Here is a 20,116-nt window from a genome sequence, read left to right on the forward strand (position 1 = left end):
TTCTTGCGTGTTTTAAGCTTTTTTTTGAATTTAAAAAAATATCTATTCGTGTTAATTTACAACTTGTAACACTTATTAACAATAAAACAAAACAAAATTTAATTTATACACTATTTATTTACTTTGCTATTATAAAAGTAATCAACAAGCACAATATTTATCTGTAAAACAAATCTAGAAAGTATGGATATTTTACAAAAGAAGAACAAGAGAAGTTTTTGTTACATTATATCACATGTATCTAAAAATAGTATATGTAAATATTTTACTCATTTTTGTTTTCTAGATGTAAATAAGAATACCCAGAATGGTGTATTCTCCCTAACATATAAAACAAAAATATTCAAATATCAAGAGTACAGTTTGCGGCTTTCTTTGTTAAAACGACACGCATCATTAGGCTCCTATTACGACACGACAGGCGAAATATAACGTTTACCGATGTTATTTTCCAGTACAAACTATGTAGAATTTGTTTCAAAATCTCCCTTGTATCTTCGATAGATTTTAATATAACTTTAGAGATGGAACTTTTGAGGGTAGTTTCAATCCTTAAACTTGTGTTACTGATATTAAACAGAGCCGCTCTTTCTTGAAGGTATACACGAGCTACCGTACTATCCGCATATTTTAATAAATGCGTTATTTCTTAAAATTACAATGAATTCGTGTAAAAGTCCAATCAATATAAAAAAGACTATTCGTTTTCATATGACAGAATTAATGCGATGAAGGATACCGTTTATCCACTGTTTCAAAAAAAATTATCTAAATTGTATACAGTCAACGATACTGAACATTATTCGTCCCAATCATCGGTGTCTGGTTGAGAATCGTATTCGCTGGTAATCGAATTTCTGTCCGACGTGGTCGCTTCGTTTGGTTTCGGTGGAGGTGGAATCAAGGTAGCCATCCTCTCCAGAACAGTACCACCTGATCCAGCAATTCCTTTCCTCCTAAGGGCTAGTTTCGCATGCAAGTCGGCCATTAGATCTCCTCCAACAGATGCGGAAGACCAACGATTTCCTTCCTCTTCAGGCATCGTACGCCTTAACTTTGCTCTTCCTACACCACCTGCGTTACGAATTGCTGCCATTAAATTCGAACGATCATCAGGTTTCACTGATTTTCTTTTTTCCTCGCTAGCTTTATTTGTCTCGGAATCTTTTTGAGATTTCAAAACTTCAGACTCGGATAAGAGTGATGGTGGTGGAGGTGGAGGTGGTGGTGGTGGTGGTGGTGGTGGTGGTGGTGGTGGTGGCGGCGGCGGCGGTAGTTGTAGCGAAGGTGGTGGTGGTGGTGGTGGTGGTGGTGGAGGTGGCGTTAAGAGTAACGATGAACGACGATCTGTTTCGGAATTCAAAGAAACTGAACTCGAATCTTGAACAGGATTTTTTGAATAATCTGTGTCTGCGAAACCGGGTAAATTTGGCACACTTTTTTCAAGCTTTGAATCTTTCTCGTTTGCAGCTAATGTAGGGGTTGGAAGATCAAGCCGAATAGTTGGCGTAGTTACTACCGAAGAGGGTGCAATAGGACTTTGAGAATTAAGATCTAAAACAAATTTTTCATCATCTACAATTCCTGGTAAATCAGGAAGTGTTAGTGGTACATTTATTTGTGGCACCTGCAAAATAAAATATTTTATTTAACAATGCTGTCTATTATCACGCTTATAATTGATTTGAAATCGATTTCCATGTACATAACATTCTCCTTTACATTTTGCATTTATAAGCAAAAAACAACTTATTTATATATCGATAAATTTTTATACATTTTTTAATGTTTTACCTCGCCTAAAGTTGGTGTATATAGATAATTAGAAGATGATTCCATTTCTGATGTTAACCATGGTTGTATAATTGAATCAGGTGCATCTTCAATTTGTTGTTTTTCATTTGTTTGATGATAAATTTGTTTTTTCGATATTTTGTAAGGATTATCCATACTGTTAATGAGCGCACTAATCGAAGACAAGTCAAGTGGAAATGATTCTTCATTGCCATTTGTATACATCTCTCTATTTAATTTAGACCGCACATGATAAATCTGCAATTTCTCTTGCAAGTTATTATTTGCCACGTATTGAATGTCCTTTGTTTTACAAGTAGAAGATAAGTATACTTCAGGTACTTCTTTTATAGGCACAGAACATTTGTAAACATTTGGTATTCTATGAGTATTTTTATGTTTGGGTGGTATAGCCATTTCATACTCTTTATATGTATGACTAGCAGGATACTTTGCAACAGAGTACATTTTCACAGCTTTTAAATTTAAATTAGTTTGCAAGTATTGCAATCGATCTTGAAGTTTTGTTGCTCGATTTCTAATATTTGATAACCTGTAAAATAAAGAATTTGCAACAAATTCATAATAATTGTTGCAAATATGAAGAAAACATTCAATAAAAGTGGATTTAAGAAATAGTTCAGAATAGTTATCTACATATTATTTGAAAATTGAAATTGTACAAATTTTATATTCAAATTGAAAAGTATTAGATACCAAAGAAAAACAGAGTTACCTTTGACTATTTTCATAAAGCCTTTTATCGATGCATTCAAATATATAAGAAACAGCGGAATCAAGATCATCGAGAGCTTCTGCTATTTGAACAATGGTTTCCTCGTGTCGTAAATTATCAGGGATAACACCTAAAAGTAAAATTTTGAAAAATGATTAAGATCACAGATAATATTTATGTCACTCGTACCCGTAACATGTTTTTATTTACCAATTTCAATTCGTTCCGGCATTGTTGATAATTTCCAAAGACACACATTAATTTCATCAAATAAAACGTACTATATATACAACAAAAAATGTCGTACAAATGGCATTAATTATTTAGCATTATATATAATCAAGTAATACATTATTTACGTGTCTGATACGACGCAATTTAACAATTAACTTGTCCCAATGTCACATAATATTACTTGACATAATATCACAAGTACTCTAACAATGATAACTAAAAGTGACACTTGACACTCTTCACAGTTTTTAGGGAACAAAATCTGTGTGCGCATGTCACTAATTGGCCAATAGGACTCGCCAGGGATGACGTCATCTGAAATTGAACTCTTATTGTTAGTGTGCATGTAACGACATTGCCGCGTTTTCACGTTAAAAACCGCTTTAAATAAAACTTCGCGGGCTTGAATGCATATATGTGATACCTTTGTTGCAGAACACGTGGTCGGTGGGTTAGGGAAATAAGGTCGTGGGACGGTGCCCGTGGAGCGCTGAACCGCTCTGCTCGGCGAGACGCGCGGAAATCAAACAACTAAATACGTTAAAAATACTTTAACAACTTTATTCAGTACTTTTCTTTGGATATCTCTAACTAGCGATTGCAAACGTTCTCTAGCGCAACACGATAGCTCGTATAGACTGAGAGCGACCCGGCCACGCGGGCTCGGTCTTATACATATATCCAGTCGTCCCGAACGGCGTTTGTTTCTTCCTTTCCCCGGTTGCCAAGTTTTCGGCGCGTGCCATGGAATATTCCCGATCCTTCGAGCGAGAACCGGCGACATGGCCAACCGAGCGATTCTCACACACACACATATCCGCGCCACAAGCATACAGCCTACCTCCAACGGTCAAAACTACATTGTATACACAAAGTATCGGCAACGGTCTACAAATGCTCGGTTTGCGCCTAGATTTCCTCGCGTTGAATTTCCTACAGTAATAATACGCATTACAATACGCGATTTCGTTTGAATCTCCCTCGCTCAAATCGCAGCCTCGATGGTGATAAAACCAGTTCCAGCAATTTCCCGTCGCGCCGCTGTATGTACATAAACCCTACGTCATGCAAATGCGTAACACCTTTTAATCTGTATGCCCGAGGAGTAATGTTTTGTTCATTCTGTATTTGGAAAGAGTACTTGTTGATTGAAAAGTTTTACCTATCCTATATTTCTAAAGGGTATCTATTCGAAAATTGGAGTGTCGAACCTCAAAGATTTTGACTCTAATAGAAGTGTTGCTATCTCTTCTATTTGTTACTTGTTACTCTGTGGTACTACTTAACAGCAGCCGTTTATGATGGTGCGTGACTCCTATAATATATGAAATTTTTGTATTAAATTAACGAGTCAGGCACGTATTCTTTTTTAATATCACTAGACGATTATATGTAACTTGGTTATTTTCATTCAGTCTATTTTTAGTGATATTGTATCGTATATTACAATATAATATAATTGTTTTTGTCTTTAGCGTATAGGTTACTGGAAATGACAGTTGTAATAAGTTCATAATTATATTGTGCCAACGAAAGAATATGCAATACTAATTTAATAAATATGGTGAATCATACAGAAATTTGTAAAACAATTTGAATTACATTCCTTATGAGTGTACAATAATTTTTAGAATAAGAAGAATAAAAATTACGCTTTCAAGTACAGATAATATGTCTAGTCAATTATTAATGTGTATTTATAGACAAATTCTGACGAAACCATTAAGGCAACATATATTGCTGATCAATAAGGGATTAAATTTTTGCACAAAATCTAAAACGCATTATGATATTTTAAAAATATCTCCCAATGCTACACACAATGAAATAAAGTCAGCATACTATAAATTGACAATAGAATATCATCCTGACAAAAATAAAAGCCCACTTGCAAAACAAATGTTTCAAGAAGTCCTGGATGCGTACGAAGTGCTTGGTAACTTCAAATTACGCCAACAGTACGATAGATCTGTTGCAATTACACATAGACATAATATACAGAGACCGTATCAGCGACCGCAATGCCAAACACCATATCAAACAACAACTCCACCTAGAACAATTTATGATTTCGATGAGTGGACTCGGCAGCATTATCAACAGGCTTTTCAAATTGGTTTGAAAAGAAAAAATATATATAAGCAATTTGTTAAAACTCAACAGCTATATATTAAAAAGAAAGAAAAGACTAAAATTTTACATTATATTCAGGTAGCACTGGTTGTGTTAATTTGGTTTATTGTATTTATAAGTTACTTGTTAAATCCTAAAAATACATCATCGAATAAAAAAGATTCAGATTCAGAATAATGATCAATGTAAAATTATCTTAAATTATTCTCTGTCGTATTATGTAGTACTAATATAATTAAAAAATGTAAAATATAGTATAAATTATATTTCCTTAATCTGTGTATAGAAAATTAATGTAATTAAAAAGTTTTATTTATTATTCAAACATGAAGTTCCTGTTAATAAAATAAATCAATGTAAAATATTAAATTGAAAAGTACATTTAGAAATATTATTAACTTGTAAAATATGTTTCTATACATGTCTGAAAGCATATTATATTACAAAGTGTTTAGCATTAAACAAAAGTAGAAATTATCGAGTAAACTGATAAAGTTTATAATCCATTAATGTTCAAATGTTACTCTATGACTAGATTGTATGGAATTGAAAGGGATATAATATTTCGATAAAAATAAGTCCAACCTTAGATGGAGGTATCAAGGTCAGAGGGAGGGCAACTTGATTTTTTTTTAATGACAATTTAAGAATATAAGAATAATAAGGAGAATATATATTAATAATAGTAGTTGTATAGTAATTGTCAGTAATTAAACCACAGACTACAGTGCGAATATTACACGATAGGCGTAAAACACGAAGATAGCACTATCACGAACTAACCAATAAACAAGACGTGAACCGTGAATCTACGTTTCTGAGAGAATAGCTAATGCCTGACGCAGCGTAACGCAGTATATTTTTACGATTGGATCCTTTCTTTCTAGAATTTTGTACTCATATGTGGTAAAAATAGACCGAATCCGTATATTTATTAATATTTTTAATTGATCATGAGATCAACAAATGTATAAAAATAATGTTTATCGTGCATACATGTAATTTTGATATATTTGATGTATTTGACTAAGTTGAGCTTTATCTACTTTAGTTTTTTGTTAGCAATAAGTCAATTTGTTTTTGTTATTTTTAATTGATTTACGATTATATTAACGATATTAAAAAAGTGTTCTTTCTTATCTATTCAAGTTTTCAGGTAAAATAGTAGAACAAAATATACATGTAATATAGTCAAATAAATTTTGTACAAGATTACTAAAGTAACATACCACAAATTTGTAATAACTATGGTGAAATAAATTCTAATGTTAAATTATTTATAAATCTTTGAATAAAATCTTTTACATTTACTTTGTTTTTCAGTAAAACTCACAACTTAACAAGCTAATGTTTATTCATTTTAAAGGGGTATTTCAATTTTGTCAAAGTTGACTTCATTCCAATATGCGTGCAGTTTATAAGAACAGTGTATGACCAATAAATTGTTCTTGATATATTTAAATTATTAATAATATGGCTATCAGATCGTTTTTATATTCAGGCGATACTCTATGTAAATGGTAAGACATATTTTGATACCCAAAAATTTAAGTATAAAGATTGATATATTGAATTGAATAATAACAACTCTCATATTTTTTAGCATTTTTACAACTGCACAACTTAAGCCTAAATTACATACTCTTGAAATATACAAACAAACTAGAAACTTTAGAAAATTCACAGGCAAAACAAAAGTATCGGAACCATCTTTTCCAAATGATTACATTGAAAAAGGACCTGTACATTTTTCTAGAATGTGGAAACCATTTGCTTTCACAATTATGGTAAGCGAACAATTAAGAAAATAATTATCCTAATACAAAATAAAGCAATTACACGTATATTAATCGCATTTACGTTGAATAAATTTAAATATAACATTTTTCTTATGACTTAAGTTTCATCATTTTCATCATGTCAGTTTAGTGGAGCAACATTCGTTGCTGCTGCCATTTGGGAATATGAGCATATCAGGGAAAAAACCTACAGGATGATCAACCATTACAAGCAATTGAGAATACATGTTTGTATAATGAAACATATATATGTATGGATAGTTTGTGCAACTTTATTAAGTTTTAATTCTATTATCGATAGAGTTCAAAAAATAATTGTCAAAAAAGACAAACGAATAGTTAAAAATACCAACATTTGTAGGATTATATTTTTTTTATACAAGTACACTGATAAAAAATCACGGTCCTATGAATGTAGTACTCTTTAAACCATTCATCGTCTTCTTTTGACATTTTTCTCCAACAGCACAGATTACAAAGCTATGATCTTATATAGTTGCGTGTACAATTCTGCATAATAGGTAACACTTATTAGATATTATTAAAATATCGATTATATTTAGAAAACAGGATGGAGACATGAAATGGAAATTTGGTGGAAAAATTTAAACGAAGGAGAAAAAATATTTGTTCCTATATGTTTCTTAAATGTCATAGTATTTGTTGCATGGCGTTTCCCGATATCTCAAAGAATAATGGTACAATATTTTTGTACTACTCCTGCAGCTCGTAAGTTATGTGTATATATATATTCTAGTATACTACAGAATGATTCTCAAAACTGAGATAAGTTGTAACTCTTTTCTAAGTAAAGATACAAGAAATTCATAGAAAGGTGAATTCAACAACTTGATGTTGATTTTTTGTCCCTTTATCTCGATCACAGTTGAGACGAGCTGAATGTGGACAACATGCTTGCACCTGTGTCGCTATTTATCTCTAAAAAACGTCAAGCAGAAACAGGTGCACGCATCGAATATTTCTCACCTGTTTTTGAAGTTTTACAGAACCATATTGAAAAGAATTCAATCTGGAAACTTAAAAAAAAAACATACAGTTTGTCCCAGTTTTTAGAATCACTCCGTACAAAGAAAAATATTAAATTTTTATCATTTTCATTAAGGTGCAATATGCTGGCCAATGCTGCTGTCATCGTTTTCCCATTATTCATTTTTACATCTAGCAACCAACATGTATGTGTTGCACAGTTTCAGTTCTTTAGCTGTAACAGCATTGGGTAAAGAACAGTTTGTGGCACTTTATTTGACCAGCGGTGTAGTATCTAACTTTGTCAGTAATTTATATAAAGTTGCACTCGGTGTACAAAGTCTTAGTTTAGGAGCTGTAAGTACTTGTGAAATTTATGCAGTTTCTAGTATATCACTGAAACGTAATATTGTTCATAATGATAATAATTTCTTATTTGTAATATAGTCAGGAGCAGTAATGGGTATCCTTGGATTTGTATGTACTCAATTTCCAGATACGTATCTTGCTATTATTTTTCTTCCCATGTACAAATTTACAGCAAGCACGGTATACTGATAATTTAATTTCAATCATTTAAAGTATCATGCACAGATTGGATTGTGTTTATTAATAAAATTGCTTATTATAAATAGGGAATTAAAGCAGTAATGGGGTTGGATATCTTGGGATGTCTCTTACGTTGGCAATATTTTGATCATGCTGCACATTTGGGTGGAGTGTTATTTGGAATGTAAGTGCATTTGTGAAAAAAACTTGCATTCAGTTGGATCTGTACATTTTTTTATTATACTTTTTATAGGTTTTGGCAAGCATGGGGTAATAGTAATATATGGCAAAACCGTATATCAGTATTAACATTTTGGCATGATTTGCGTAAACCACCCGGGTCTCATTGATGCCTTTATATACTGTACAAGTTATCACTTTTACTAGAATCTGTAAAAATCACGCGCGTGTATAAAAGTAAGCGATTGATACAAGAAATTAAAACTGTGAAAACAAGTAATAAAAGCCAAACAAATGATACAAGTAACTATTTATATTTTCACTTTCTTTTATAATTACTAATTTAAAAAAAAAAATAGAGATGAATTTACTATTTATACTATAGTTACGCACCGGAGGCACCGGCAACGTGGTTCGTAGAATTTCGGACAGTCGAGAAAGACAGACTGACCACTCGTCGTCCTCTTTCTCGACTCTCCGAAGCTGTCCAAAGTGAGTGCAACATTTATCGAACGTCTAATTTAACGGGAATCTAATTTTCATAATGGTTTCGACCGATAAGTTCATCTTAGTATGAAAACAGGCAGATAATAAATGGGACTGTAATAATATCAACACAATTCACTATTGGTATTTTGGTACAACGTAAACAAAAGTATCGATTATTTCGTAACGTAACGCGGTACAGTTCCTAGGGGCCGAGAACCAAGTTGGTCAGTGACACATACTCTCTTTCTCGATTCTCTAAAGCTACCCGAAGTAATTTCGGACCGCCTCGTGGGAGTCGAGAGAGCCGCCCAAGTTTGTCGTGTAAGAGTTCGTAACCTTCAACGCTAGATGGCGTTTATTTTTGGACCTCAACCCCTCTGGTGATAAAACGCCCAAGTTTGTCGTGGAATAGTTATCGTCCACGCTAGATGGATTTCACGACAAACTTGGGCGTTTTAGCACCAGAGGGTTCGAGGTCGAAAAATGAGCGCCATCTAGCGTTGCAGATAACGAACTATTCCTCAACAAACTTGGGCGGCTCTCTCGACTCCCACGAGGCGGTTCGAAATTACTTCGGGCAACTTCGGAGAATCGAGAAAGAGGGCATTAATTAATTATAAAGAATTATTCGAAGCAGTAATTAGTTTCTTGATCGTTATATTAAAAATTTCGAAAATATACGGCACCATTTATAAATTGGAATTTGAACTACTAAAAAACAGGAGTAACAGGAGTAGTGTAGGTCGGTGAAACTTTTTCAAAGTCTATATGAAACCTAGGAAAACAACGGTTATAGTATAGAATCTCCATATAATTAAATTGAACCGATATACATAGATACATAGTTCTTCGTAACAGTCATAGAAAAGTTTTTCATGATTATTTAAAAAACTTGAAATTCCATTATTTCAGCATTTCGAGCCTCGATCTGAACTTACGTACATCACATTTGATTAAAAATGATTCGGAGAGTTTCGAGTAAACGATAAAGAAGACGAATATGAAGGTTTCTTTCTCGATTTCTCGAAGCTGCCCGAGAACTCGCATGACGGACATACTTGTGCATTAGTGTGTCAGAAACGGTGCGAAAACGGAACGAGTGATGGTTGAAAAGTCGGTGCTGTAATAAATATAATACGTCTGTCCACGATGCATTCAATTTATCTCTATGTGTTTATATTTTAACGCAAGTAGATTGATCAATATCTAAAAATAATAAACCGATATCGCAATGATAGAATCTTCAGCATGGAACGCAAAAAAAGACGAGACTATATACAAAGCGGTAGGTTCGATACATTTGCGAAAATATGGACAGTTTTTTGAACAGTTATCAGAAAAAACTTGGAGAAAAGATTCTACGTTAGAATATTTTATGGAAGGTCCTCTTCGGCTAATATATAAACCCGTTGAAGATGTCAGTCTTATATTTTTGATAGAAATGGAAAATAAATTTTTATTGAAATTACTTGCCACTGTTGCTGGTACATGCAGAGAAATTAGACTTCTCGAAATAGAAGCTAAAACTTTCTACAAAAAATTGTTTACACATGGAGAAAGGGACGTTGAAAATAATCAGAATAATATCACGTCTCTTCTATCCGATTTGCAAGATCTGTTTGTTTTTGTGAACAGAGTATGGACCGTTGCTCATTTAACAACAGAACAATTATCCAGTCTAGCAGGTAATCCTAATGAAGTTTATTTACCTGTACTGATAGAACATTTTATTGATTTATTTGTAATTGTTCTGACATTGGATGAAATTATCGAATCTCAACCATCGTTATTGGAACAATGGAAACAGTACAGAATTCATGTGCATTCCATTATGCATAATCCATCGCAGTTTGGTATAGTAGAATCCAAACTCCATACGTTTGATAAATTGTTAAAGGTACTGCAAGAACATTTATTGAAGAAGGTGATATTTTCTAGAACTATCGAACGTGTAATGGACATAAATAAAAGTACTATGATGAACGAGCAAATTACTAATTATCTGAAAAATATAATGTCAGATGTAGAGAATAAGTCTAACAGCAATGCGGCGTCTAATAAAAATTGGATCAGAGTAAATATCGGTGTTGTTGTATTGACAAAATCGTTTGGTACTTGTGATAAGAAATTAATTAAAAGAGTAATGGAAAATAACAAAAAGTTTTATGCTGTAACTTTGATCGGAAATGTTATATGGTTACCCAGCAAATTTTTGAGTGATTTTCTACCAAAGGAAGCCAGCAATTATACAGTTAGTCCCCAAGTGGGAGAAAAAATATTAATCTTAAGGACTCAAAAATTGTCTCAGACTGTCAATAATTTAATTCATAAGGCTGTCTTGTGGTGCATAGAAATGCCAAATATCATGAAAACTCATCTCCAAGTTTCAGACATTGAGCAGAAACAATTTTTACTTGTAGATTTAGTTAATTTGTTGTCCCAAATTAAAGAGACTATATCTTTTATAATGAATATGCACGCGACGCTTATTAAACCAATGAATCGTAATACAGTTCATTTGATCTGTAGATTAATAGAAGTAGAAAAGTCTTTAGAAAATACATTTTATATATTGGGGCCACTTATAGTGCAATCGCAAAGTCAAGTGTTACAATATCTGAGTTACAATATTTCAATCATGTTAGAAAATGCACGGAAAAGTTTGATACAAAAAGATAAGGGCTATAGCAAAGAAAGATTGGACACATTGTCATTAATAGGTTTAAGCATAAAGATATTAAATGGTCCGGCGAGCGCGGATAGAAGATTAATAATTAGATGTGCATTAGCGTGTGCTGCTCAATTAACGGATATATTTAAAGAAGAAGATACGGTGAAATTAAGATTTTTATTAGACAACTATGATACCATTGCCGAACTGCATGATGTTATTTCCGAAATTTGCGATTATTCCATATTGCTACATCATCAAAACATAATTCCAGCTTACTTCTCTTTTGTAACCGATAGTAATTTAAATATAAATCATATTGTACATCTGTTTGGTGCATTTAACAGTACCATTAGCGAACAGGAAGGATCAGATTTAAAGGAAAAAAGAATCGTGCAATTAAAAGAAATGTTAATTAAAAACATATTAGAACCCGTTTGCAACGAGATCGAAATAGACTTGAGACTTCATGTCCATGCACATTTAAAATTGGATTCTACCAATCCATTTAATTTTGGAGTAAAAGATGGTGGTAGAGTAGTACAATCTTTACCGTTACCTCTGGCTAATAGTATGATATTTGCAAAGAGATTTATCGAACATTATCTTGACGACATGTTTTATAATCTTACTACGGTGAAGCTGCACGATTGGAGGACGTATGGAATGATGCACGCCCTTGCTCGTTATAAACTGAATCTTGATACCGTACAAAATTATTTACCCACTCAAACCTTGGAACAAGGTCTGGATGCCTTAGAAATTATGAGAAACATTCATGTATTTGTTTCGAAATATTTGTACAATCTAAACACACAAACTTTCATTGAACATATTAGTAATAATAAACATTTAAACACCATTGGAATTAGGCACATAGCAAATTCTATTAGAACACATGGAACCGGCATTATGAGTACAACGGTTAACTTTGTATATCAATTTCTTCGTGTAAAGTTGCACACGTTTTCACAATTTCTTTTCGACGAACATATAAAATCCAGATTAATGCGGGATATAAGATTTATCAAAGCTCAAAGAGAAAACGGAGAAACGCCTTACACGTACGAGAGAGCAGAAAAATTTCAAAAAGGCATTAGAAAATTGGGAATGACAGCCGACGATTTGAGCTATTTGGATCAATTTCGACAGTTGATAACTCAAATTGGAAACGCATTAGGATACGTGCGATTAATCAGATCCGGTGGATTGCACGCAAGTTCGAACGCTATTTCGTTTTTGCCAAATATCGACTCGTCCGTATCATTCGAATTATTGTGCAAAAATTTAAATTACAGTATAATAACTCAAGCTGCAGCGAGATGCCTACAAGATGATATTACCAATTTGGTCCGAAATTTTACAGAGGGCATACAATATTTTAAACTTCTCGTCGATGTGTTTGCGTCTGCCTTTCGAGATACGGAATCGCACCATTTGCAACAATTTTATGCTATTGTACCGCCATTAACGTTAAGTTTTGTGGATAATTCGATATCGAACAAAGAGAAGATGTTAAAAAAAAATCAAACAGGCGCGGCTTTTACCGACGATGGTTTTGCGATGGGAATTGCGTATATAAATGCGCTGTTGGATCAATCGTCAGAACTGGATGGTTTACATTGGTTCAAAACGGTCGAACAACATATAAATGCTGAAAAAGAAGCTGCGAAAAATAAAAATGATCATGGAGATGAAAAATTGCAACAAACGAGAGCATTAACATTAAAACGCTTGAGAGAAAGAAGCGCCGAATTTCAGTTACTCTATTATAGTTTGTCCGGGGCCAGAGTATTCTTTAAACAGTCTGATATATAATACTTTTAGAACGAAAAATAAAACGCATATTCGATCAGATTTTAATCGCTTACATTAATTATACGATTATACGATTATATATCTAATAAAAAGCAGCTTTAAAACATTTTCTATTATAAATTTTATTTTATTTTCGTAATCCTTTTGTAACATTGTAACAACGAGAAAATAAAGATATAAATTAGTACGTTAAACAAGGTTTAATTTACCAAAGGGTCTCTAAAGACTGTAGTTTCTTTTTATATGTATATCGGTATATTTCAGCTTAGTATTTTTCAAATTTATTTTATGCCTGTGGCACGGTACCATTCAATTTGCAAATACTAACTATGCTCATTTGTATAAATATTTTCTAAACGAACAAGATTATAATGGTTGATATATTTACTTTTAAATAAGTAATGGCTAGATAAATTGACTAGAATTAATTACACTTACAATTATAGCTGTAAAGAACTAAGCGTTTTAGAAAATGTACTTGTACGCATGAAATCATTACTGTACTGCTCGCGGTAATAGAAAATCAAGTCTTTTCTATGTCAGTGAATTCAAAGGTCTTCCATGATACTTTACATATGCTACGAGAACAACTTTCCTATTATAAATTAAATACAAAATCACGAACCATCGTTTTTATATCTAATACCTGTACTAACTTTTTTTTACTGTCTGTAAATATTATTTGCCTTATACTTTAACAACATTTACTGTCGACTATAAACAGTATATTTTAAATAAATATAAATTGTTTAAAATTCCTATTTAAAAAGAAATTGATAAATTTTTTCAAATAATATTAACATTATAATGATCAATTTTACAAATAGTGTGCCATGCATAAAATTTCAAATAACTGTCACCATTCTGTGGTAACAGAAAAAGTAATTGTTTTATCAAAGCTTCGCAGATTCTTATCTTAATAGTATAACTGTAGTAATTATTGTTACTATGCAAGTGTGTACTTATCTGTAGTAAGTTATTAAAATACGAAATATTTTGCAGCTTTCCATTTTCTTTTATATAATATCTAAGGATATTGTTTTTATATTCTACGTTTTTTGATCTTTCCGAGTTTGAGGTCTGTCAAATCATATCTCCAAGCAATCCAATAAGTAGTATCAGTGCATAATTACCGCGTGATTGCTAATTAATTTCTAGTTTACACAGGTTTTATAGGCAAAACGATTCCAATCTAAATTTTCCTTGTTATTTTCGATATAGATATGCTTCTTTGTTGCTTTTGGATAATACAGGCTGAAATTGTCTTTCTTAGATAAAATAAGAAAGATGCTAAAATTTTTAAGACTGAGATCTAGATGACTCCTCAGGATCCAGTAAGTCATCGCAAGAAGCTGTTGGTGGTAATAGTTGCCGGCCACCGCGTTTTTTACTACGCGTAAACACTTTGGTAAGTTGTGCAAACTTACGCCGAGACACTAGAAGAACATGCTCAGAATAACAATGAGAGAATCATATAATTATTAGTAACTGTATATGTATAACGAATAAATAAACATCCATACTTTTGCCCATATTTTTAAGCCTTTCTTTAAAAAGGTCTTCGTCGTCGTGACCAACCTGACCACTGCATTTTTCAAGATTCGTTCCTGGTATTTTTGTATCTAATTAAAAATAGTAATTATTTTTAAATGTTATTTACACGGTGGTTATAAACTACAAAGACCGTGATAATACGTTGCATACCACTTTCCAAGGTTGATAAGAAATCTTCGTTCCAACGTAATTCAGCCATGAATTCTTCATTCTGAAGAAACATGGCAATGCTCTCATCTTCCAGCATAGAGTAATCTGTTAAATACGACGAATCAAAATTTTCTTTCGGAACTTGGGAAAGTTTAAGAAACGTATCTGGTAATGGTCCTAGTAAAGCGGGTTGCCATTTATGTATAATCCTTAAGGACTTGGCAGCATCTGTTTTTGGTGATTTAGAGGTACTTGGTGATTTTTCATTTTGTTCTAATTCGCTTCTGATTTTTTCATTTTCATTGTCAGTACTCATAGCAAGTAATTGATCGATTGTTGTTTCCACTGCCCCTTGATTAGACCTTAATACAGCCTAAAAAACAATTAAATAAAATAATTTTGAGCAACGTGTTACGTTAATTTTTTATAATTACTATAGTATGAAATCTAAAAAAGTGCAACGAAAGATTTATTATAAATATTATGTTAATTTGTTAAACAAGTTTACCTCGATCACATCGTCATCCATTTGTGGAAACATATTTTTAAAATCAGCCATAGCCTGATAAAATTCTAAGGTGGTTTGCTGTTGTTGTTCCATAGCAGAAGCCATTTCTTAAATTATTACAAAATTGCTAATCTAAATGGTGAGTTAATTGCAATTATATAATTTTTAACAATCGGTCGTAGGATTCGCGACACGATTATCAATTATAGTCTTACCTTAACGAATTACGAAATTAAAATGTTTCGAAAACATGAGTAGATAAATTGTTGTCCATAACGATATCAGTTCTCGATTACTATATCCACGTTATATTACTTAGTTCGAATGATAATTTACATTTTACAATACTTTCTCGCTTAATCGATTATATTATTATACATCGTAATTAATTAATATTATTATATACCATTAAATTACATAAAATGTCCATGCATATTATTGAATGTAACATTCGAGATCCGACAATAGCGTTTCATAACAGTAAAGGAAGACTTGTCAACTGTCAAACTTCGACAGATCTTTTCTTATTTATATTATAGAAAAGAAACTTGTCATTTTATCTTTTCATTTTAACGATGAACATGGAGCAACAACGGCATTGTAATAAATCTATATTCTTGCGTGTTACCAACGTACTGTACGACGCGCGCAGCGAAACCCACGCCGTAACGGATCCGAGCAAGAACTAACGAAGCCGACCGGCGGGGCGGGCGGCGAGTGACGAGTGGCGACGACCATGCCACTAACTAACCAAATAAGTGCGATGCACGCGGGTAACAGCAGCGCTCCCTGCGTTCATTCTAGAAAGTTACAGTGGTATCATATAATACTTATTGTTAGTGACTGGAGTGCGAGCTATGCCGAATGAGAGTTCGATTATGCACCGAATAGACGGAGACGCACTGAAATCAAACTCGTGTTATCTGCAAGTGTTTCGCGAAGCTACTGCAAACCGAGCTACATGCTAGAATTATTCAGACTCTCTCCGAGTCGGGTCCTTTGGGCTCCCGGCGGGCTACGTGCTCGAGAAATGGAGACCTCGCAGTATCCGCTTTCCTATAAAAATCGATTTGATCCTTTTAAACAAAATAATTATTTGGCATTACTAAACTAGAAGATCGAAGGAACTTTGCTTCCTTCTATCACTCTAGTTTAGTAATCTAATTTTTAAGTTCTATCCTTCTTCGGGTGTTGACTCGGCAACAACCTCCACGTGGTAAGACCCGATAATCGATATTACCCACGATAGAAACGTTCCTCTTCGTGGGTAACATCGAGCTAATGGCTGCGAATTTAGAATTGTTTCTCGAGACATAAACTTTTAGAAGATCTAAGATCTCATTTCGCAAAAAAAAACTATAAAAATTTCCGTAATTTCTCACTTCATCTTGCGTTTGTTTGTGTAACCTGTTGGTAACGTTGCGAATGATACTTGATCGTAATTAATATTTAGTATATATTTTTTAAATGTTGTCGACGCAATATGTAGTATAATTTATCGATACGTCCATATAAATAACTTTTCACCGAGTTTCATGATAAAGGATAATTCCTCGTGTTTTTTTTTTTATTTTTTATTAATTAAAATAATGTACATCAAGAACATTTTTCAATATTTGAAAGTGTCATTGGTGATGTGAGGCGGGTTGCGAAATGCTAACAGCGAAACCATGCTTCGGCGAACACCCTTGTATCGTACACACTGTACTTGGTTTACCGAGAACGGCTTATTCAAATTAGAATAGTCGAATAATTTCGTAAAGTACATTGATATCGCTATGGCGTATTGCACGCTTTTTTCTGTTTTTAACATTTGACAATTGTTCATTTTCATCAGAAAAAACTAGTGGATATTTTGCAAAACACGTGCGATGCGCCATAATAGACAATGATATTTTATACGCTTGTGCCAAAGTAAAAGTATGTAAATCCGTTGAACAATTTTTCTGAAATGGTGTACATTGTTTCGCATAAATCTTTACATTATCTATTTCGATACATTCCTAAACTATAATAGGGTTCCTCTCGTGACACATCAGCCTCTGCTGCTTCTAAAGTTTGCTATCTAAACGCAATTCGAGCCTCTTTTGCATTATTTGCAGCCATTGCGTGTAATCGTTGGGGAGTCGCTGCACGTGTCTCAGTCTCGGCAAACATTCGCAGCGTTCAGACCAAATTTATAAATCGATGACCTCTATTAATTGCAAAACGCTATCGTATCTATTATTGAAAACGCAGAAAGCCATTAACACCGCTATCTCAACTATTTCAAAGCCACTCGTTGGTGACTCGTTCACACTTTCATTATTATTTAAAATATTAAAATAATTCAGTAAAATAATTTCCGATTATATTTAAGGGTGTAAACGAAAGGGTGTTTACTGGTGTCGAGTGGTCAGATTGTCGAGGTACCATTCGACTCGGGAGTGCGCGCTAACCATAAAAGTGGCTACACCTTCCTCGTTGTTTTGCATTTTCAAAGAAACTGTTCGCATAATAATTCTACGACTATACATTTTACGAAAGAGATACTGCAAGTCCCACTAAGGAACTATTAATAAAAAGTAATATGATCGTACACTGCCTCTTGTAAATATTAGTACACCCGATCGAAACGTGATAATACGTTATAAATCCAAGAAAATAAGTATTCCAGTAATCTCCTGGGTGTCGTTTCAAACGAATCTGTGAAATTGAAATGTTTAAAAAATTTCGGCCATGCGTTCTAACACGTACGAGCGGGGCAACGTAATTAATTATTTTGCTACCGAGATTTTACAGAAATAGAAATACATTACTGCCTCGAAAGATGCTTGCCTGTCAGATCTTTGACCTTGTAAATTGCTAGCCTCGCCAATCTTCCGACTACGTATGCCCGGCGGCCAGCGCCCGAAAACGATAAGGCACGTGCTGAGTCATCCACTAATGAAAAATGAAACTTTTATTTGTTTGTTTTATCTTTAGTAAGTAGGAAAGTACTTTTAACGTATTGGCAAGATGTTTTCCAATCAAAGGGAGACCAAATACGACGTCGTTTCAACGATTTTTAGTCAGTCTGACTACTACGTATGTATGTACACCGGGCGGTATTATAACCTTTCGCTACTACCGATAACTTAGGATCTATTCGCATTACCGATCATTTAAACTGTACGTATTTACAATTGTAGCGTGAATCAAACGAAGAAAAGGCAAAAGCGTAACTTAAAACAGACCGGATAATCCGAATAGGGAATCCTAAATCATTCACCACGAAATAATCTGTGGTCACGACGTACGACCTCGCAAAGTATTCTGCACACGGTACAAGAATCGTTGTACTGGACATTAGTTACGTTGTTAGAAATGCTCTCTTTCGTTTAATACGTTGACTGTCACGGTGATTACTGGTGGAAATCCTTACGATAAACGAATCCTAATACAACAGAATAACACGAGTACTTATTATTTGTTACGTTTGAAAGAGCGTCGAGGATGTTTACAGATAAAGAAAGTTGGCCGCTGCGTGGCAGTCAACGCGTTAAGAAATTATTTTTAAAACAATAATCGTATATCTGAGACAACCAAGTAATAAAATATTATTGCTTGGGCACATGCCGCTGCCGGCTCGTACGACCAAACTGCGTCGTAGACGTTTCACGAACCGTACGGCCATATTGCGTACCGGTAGCGAAAGTATTAATTTCTGTCGCCCAAAGAGAATAATGATCACCTCTTCCTTCTCCTTCTCGGCAAGCTTCGAGTCGTCGCGCGGCTACAATTCTATACGACAGGCCCTGATACAACAACCTCGACTCCGGAGCTTACAGAGCTTCCCGCCCTCGATTGCGATATATCGTAAAAGAAAACCGTCGATACGCGATCCATTGGTTGACAGATCATATTCACCTTTTTCCAAATTTTCTTAACGAAAATAAAATCCAAAAATCCAAGTTATTATTTCAAAATGGAAAATTTTATTGCATCTATGCAATCATGCTTAAACGAAGAATAATATAAAATACTTATTTAACGCTACAAGTATCAGTTGGTCGTCTGTTTCTGCCACTCGGAAGGTGAATTTAATTTACAAAAAGATGAAAATGATCTGCAAGAGTTAATTTACAATTTTTGTCTCTTTATAAGTAATGGTGGGAGACTAAACGGCGCGGTGAGGGACCCCTCTCGCGGAACAAGCCTGCTATATATGTATACATATATAACGCAATGCGCACAGTTGCTATAATACGCTGACTACGTGATAAAGCTATTCGTACATAGGGTATCTCACGCAACTGGGAAAAGCTAGATCTTTCAGACAAGTAGACAATTTGCAGATTGTAGTTTTCCCCAATTGCGTGGGACAACCTGTACCATTGTATAGTTGGCGAACAAATATAGCAATCTATTTTATATCGGTTGAGTAGAAACGGCTACGCAGGTTTATAGGCGCGTGTTACAAACGTACAATAATACTTCGGTTTAGGGCGTTATTGAATTGTATTCGTATTTATTAAATAGATTTTAATTTAAAA

At 33.7% G+C, this 20,116-nt stretch overlaps 4 protein-coding genes across 9 annotated transcripts; 2 read left to right on the forward strand and 2 right to left on the reverse strand.

Moving 5' to 3' along the window:
• Nucleotides 1-170: 170 nt before the first annotated feature.
• Nucleotides 171-3,137, reverse strand: LOC143346743 (WASH complex subunit 1). The gene is made up of 4 exons (XM_076775165.1): nucleotides 2,741-3,137; nucleotides 2,531-2,660; nucleotides 1,795-2,347; nucleotides 171-1,627 (listed from the first exon to the last, which is right to left on the reverse strand). Exons 1-4 carry the CDS (start codon nucleotides 2,760-2,762, stop codon nucleotides 800-802), a joined length of 1,533 nt encoding a protein of 510 aa, XP_076631280.1. The 5' UTR covers nucleotides 2,763-3,137; the 3' UTR covers nucleotides 171-799.
• Nucleotides 3,138-5,345: 2,208 nt separating this feature from the next.
• Rho-7 (rhomboid family intramembrane serine protease rho-7) lies at nucleotides 5,346-8,719 on the forward strand. Of its 4 annotated transcripts, none has more exons than XM_076782948.1 (10): nucleotides 5,346-5,803; nucleotides 6,264-6,417; nucleotides 6,501-6,684; nucleotides 6,822-6,923; nucleotides 7,260-7,425; nucleotides 7,820-8,040; nucleotides 8,131-8,232; nucleotides 8,319-8,416; nucleotides 8,486-8,637; nucleotides 8,681-8,719. In XM_076782948.1, exons 2-9 carry the CDS (start codon nucleotides 6,371-6,373, stop codon nucleotides 8,580-8,582), a joined length of 1,017 nt encoding a protein of 338 aa, XP_076639063.1. In that variant the 5' UTR covers nucleotides 5,346-5,803; nucleotides 6,264-6,370; the 3' UTR covers nucleotides 8,583-8,637; nucleotides 8,681-8,719. The 4 variants fall into 4 exon arrangements, with proteins under 4 accessions (XP_076639063.1, XP_076639064.1, XP_076639065.1 ...); XM_076782949.1 differs by lacking the exon at nucleotides 5,346-5,803 and adding an exon at nucleotides 5,903-6,053; XM_076782950.1 differs by lacking the exon at nucleotides 5,346-5,803 and having other exon boundaries at nucleotides 6,061-6,417; nucleotides 6,827-6,923.
• Nucleotides 8,720-9,600: 881 nt separating this feature from the next.
• Nucleotides 9,601-13,520, forward strand: Swip (strumpellin and WASH-interacting protein). Its single transcript, XM_076781222.1, has one exon. The coding sequence runs from the start codon at nucleotides 10,133-10,135 to the stop codon at nucleotides 13,388-13,390; it is 3,258 nt and encodes a 1,085-aa protein (XP_076637337.1). The 5' UTR covers nucleotides 9,601-10,132; the 3' UTR covers nucleotides 13,391-13,520.
• Nucleotides 13,521-13,590: 70 nt separating this feature from the next.
• Nucleotides 13,591-16,302, reverse strand: LOC143349743 (CUE domain-containing protein 1). 3 transcript variants are annotated; one of them, XM_076781250.1, is made up of 5 exons: nucleotides 15,818-16,302; nucleotides 15,603-15,729; nucleotides 15,095-15,467; nucleotides 14,914-15,012; nucleotides 13,591-14,826 (listed from the first exon to the last, which is right to left on the reverse strand). In XM_076781250.1, exons 2-5 carry the CDS (start codon nucleotides 15,705-15,707, stop codon nucleotides 14,690-14,692), a joined length of 714 nt encoding a protein of 237 aa, XP_076637365.1. In that variant the 5' UTR covers nucleotides 15,708-15,729; nucleotides 15,818-16,302; the 3' UTR covers nucleotides 13,591-14,689. The 3 variants fall into 3 exon arrangements, with proteins under 3 accessions (XP_076637365.1, XP_076637356.1, XP_076637348.1); XM_076781241.1 differs by having other exon boundaries at nucleotides 13,592-14,826; nucleotides 15,603-15,709; nucleotides 15,818-16,301; XM_076781233.1 differs by having other exon boundaries at nucleotides 13,592-14,826; nucleotides 15,603-15,734; nucleotides 15,818-16,301.
• Nucleotides 16,303-20,116: the final 3,814 nt, after the last annotated feature.

The sequence above is a fragment of the Colletes latitarsis genome, chromosome 2 (assembly GCF_051014445.1).
Source record: "Colletes latitarsis isolate SP2378_abdomen chromosome 2, iyColLati1, whole genome shotgun sequence".
Classification (NCBI taxonomy): domain Eukaryota; kingdom Metazoa; phylum Arthropoda; class Insecta; order Hymenoptera; family Colletidae; genus Colletes; species Colletes latitarsis.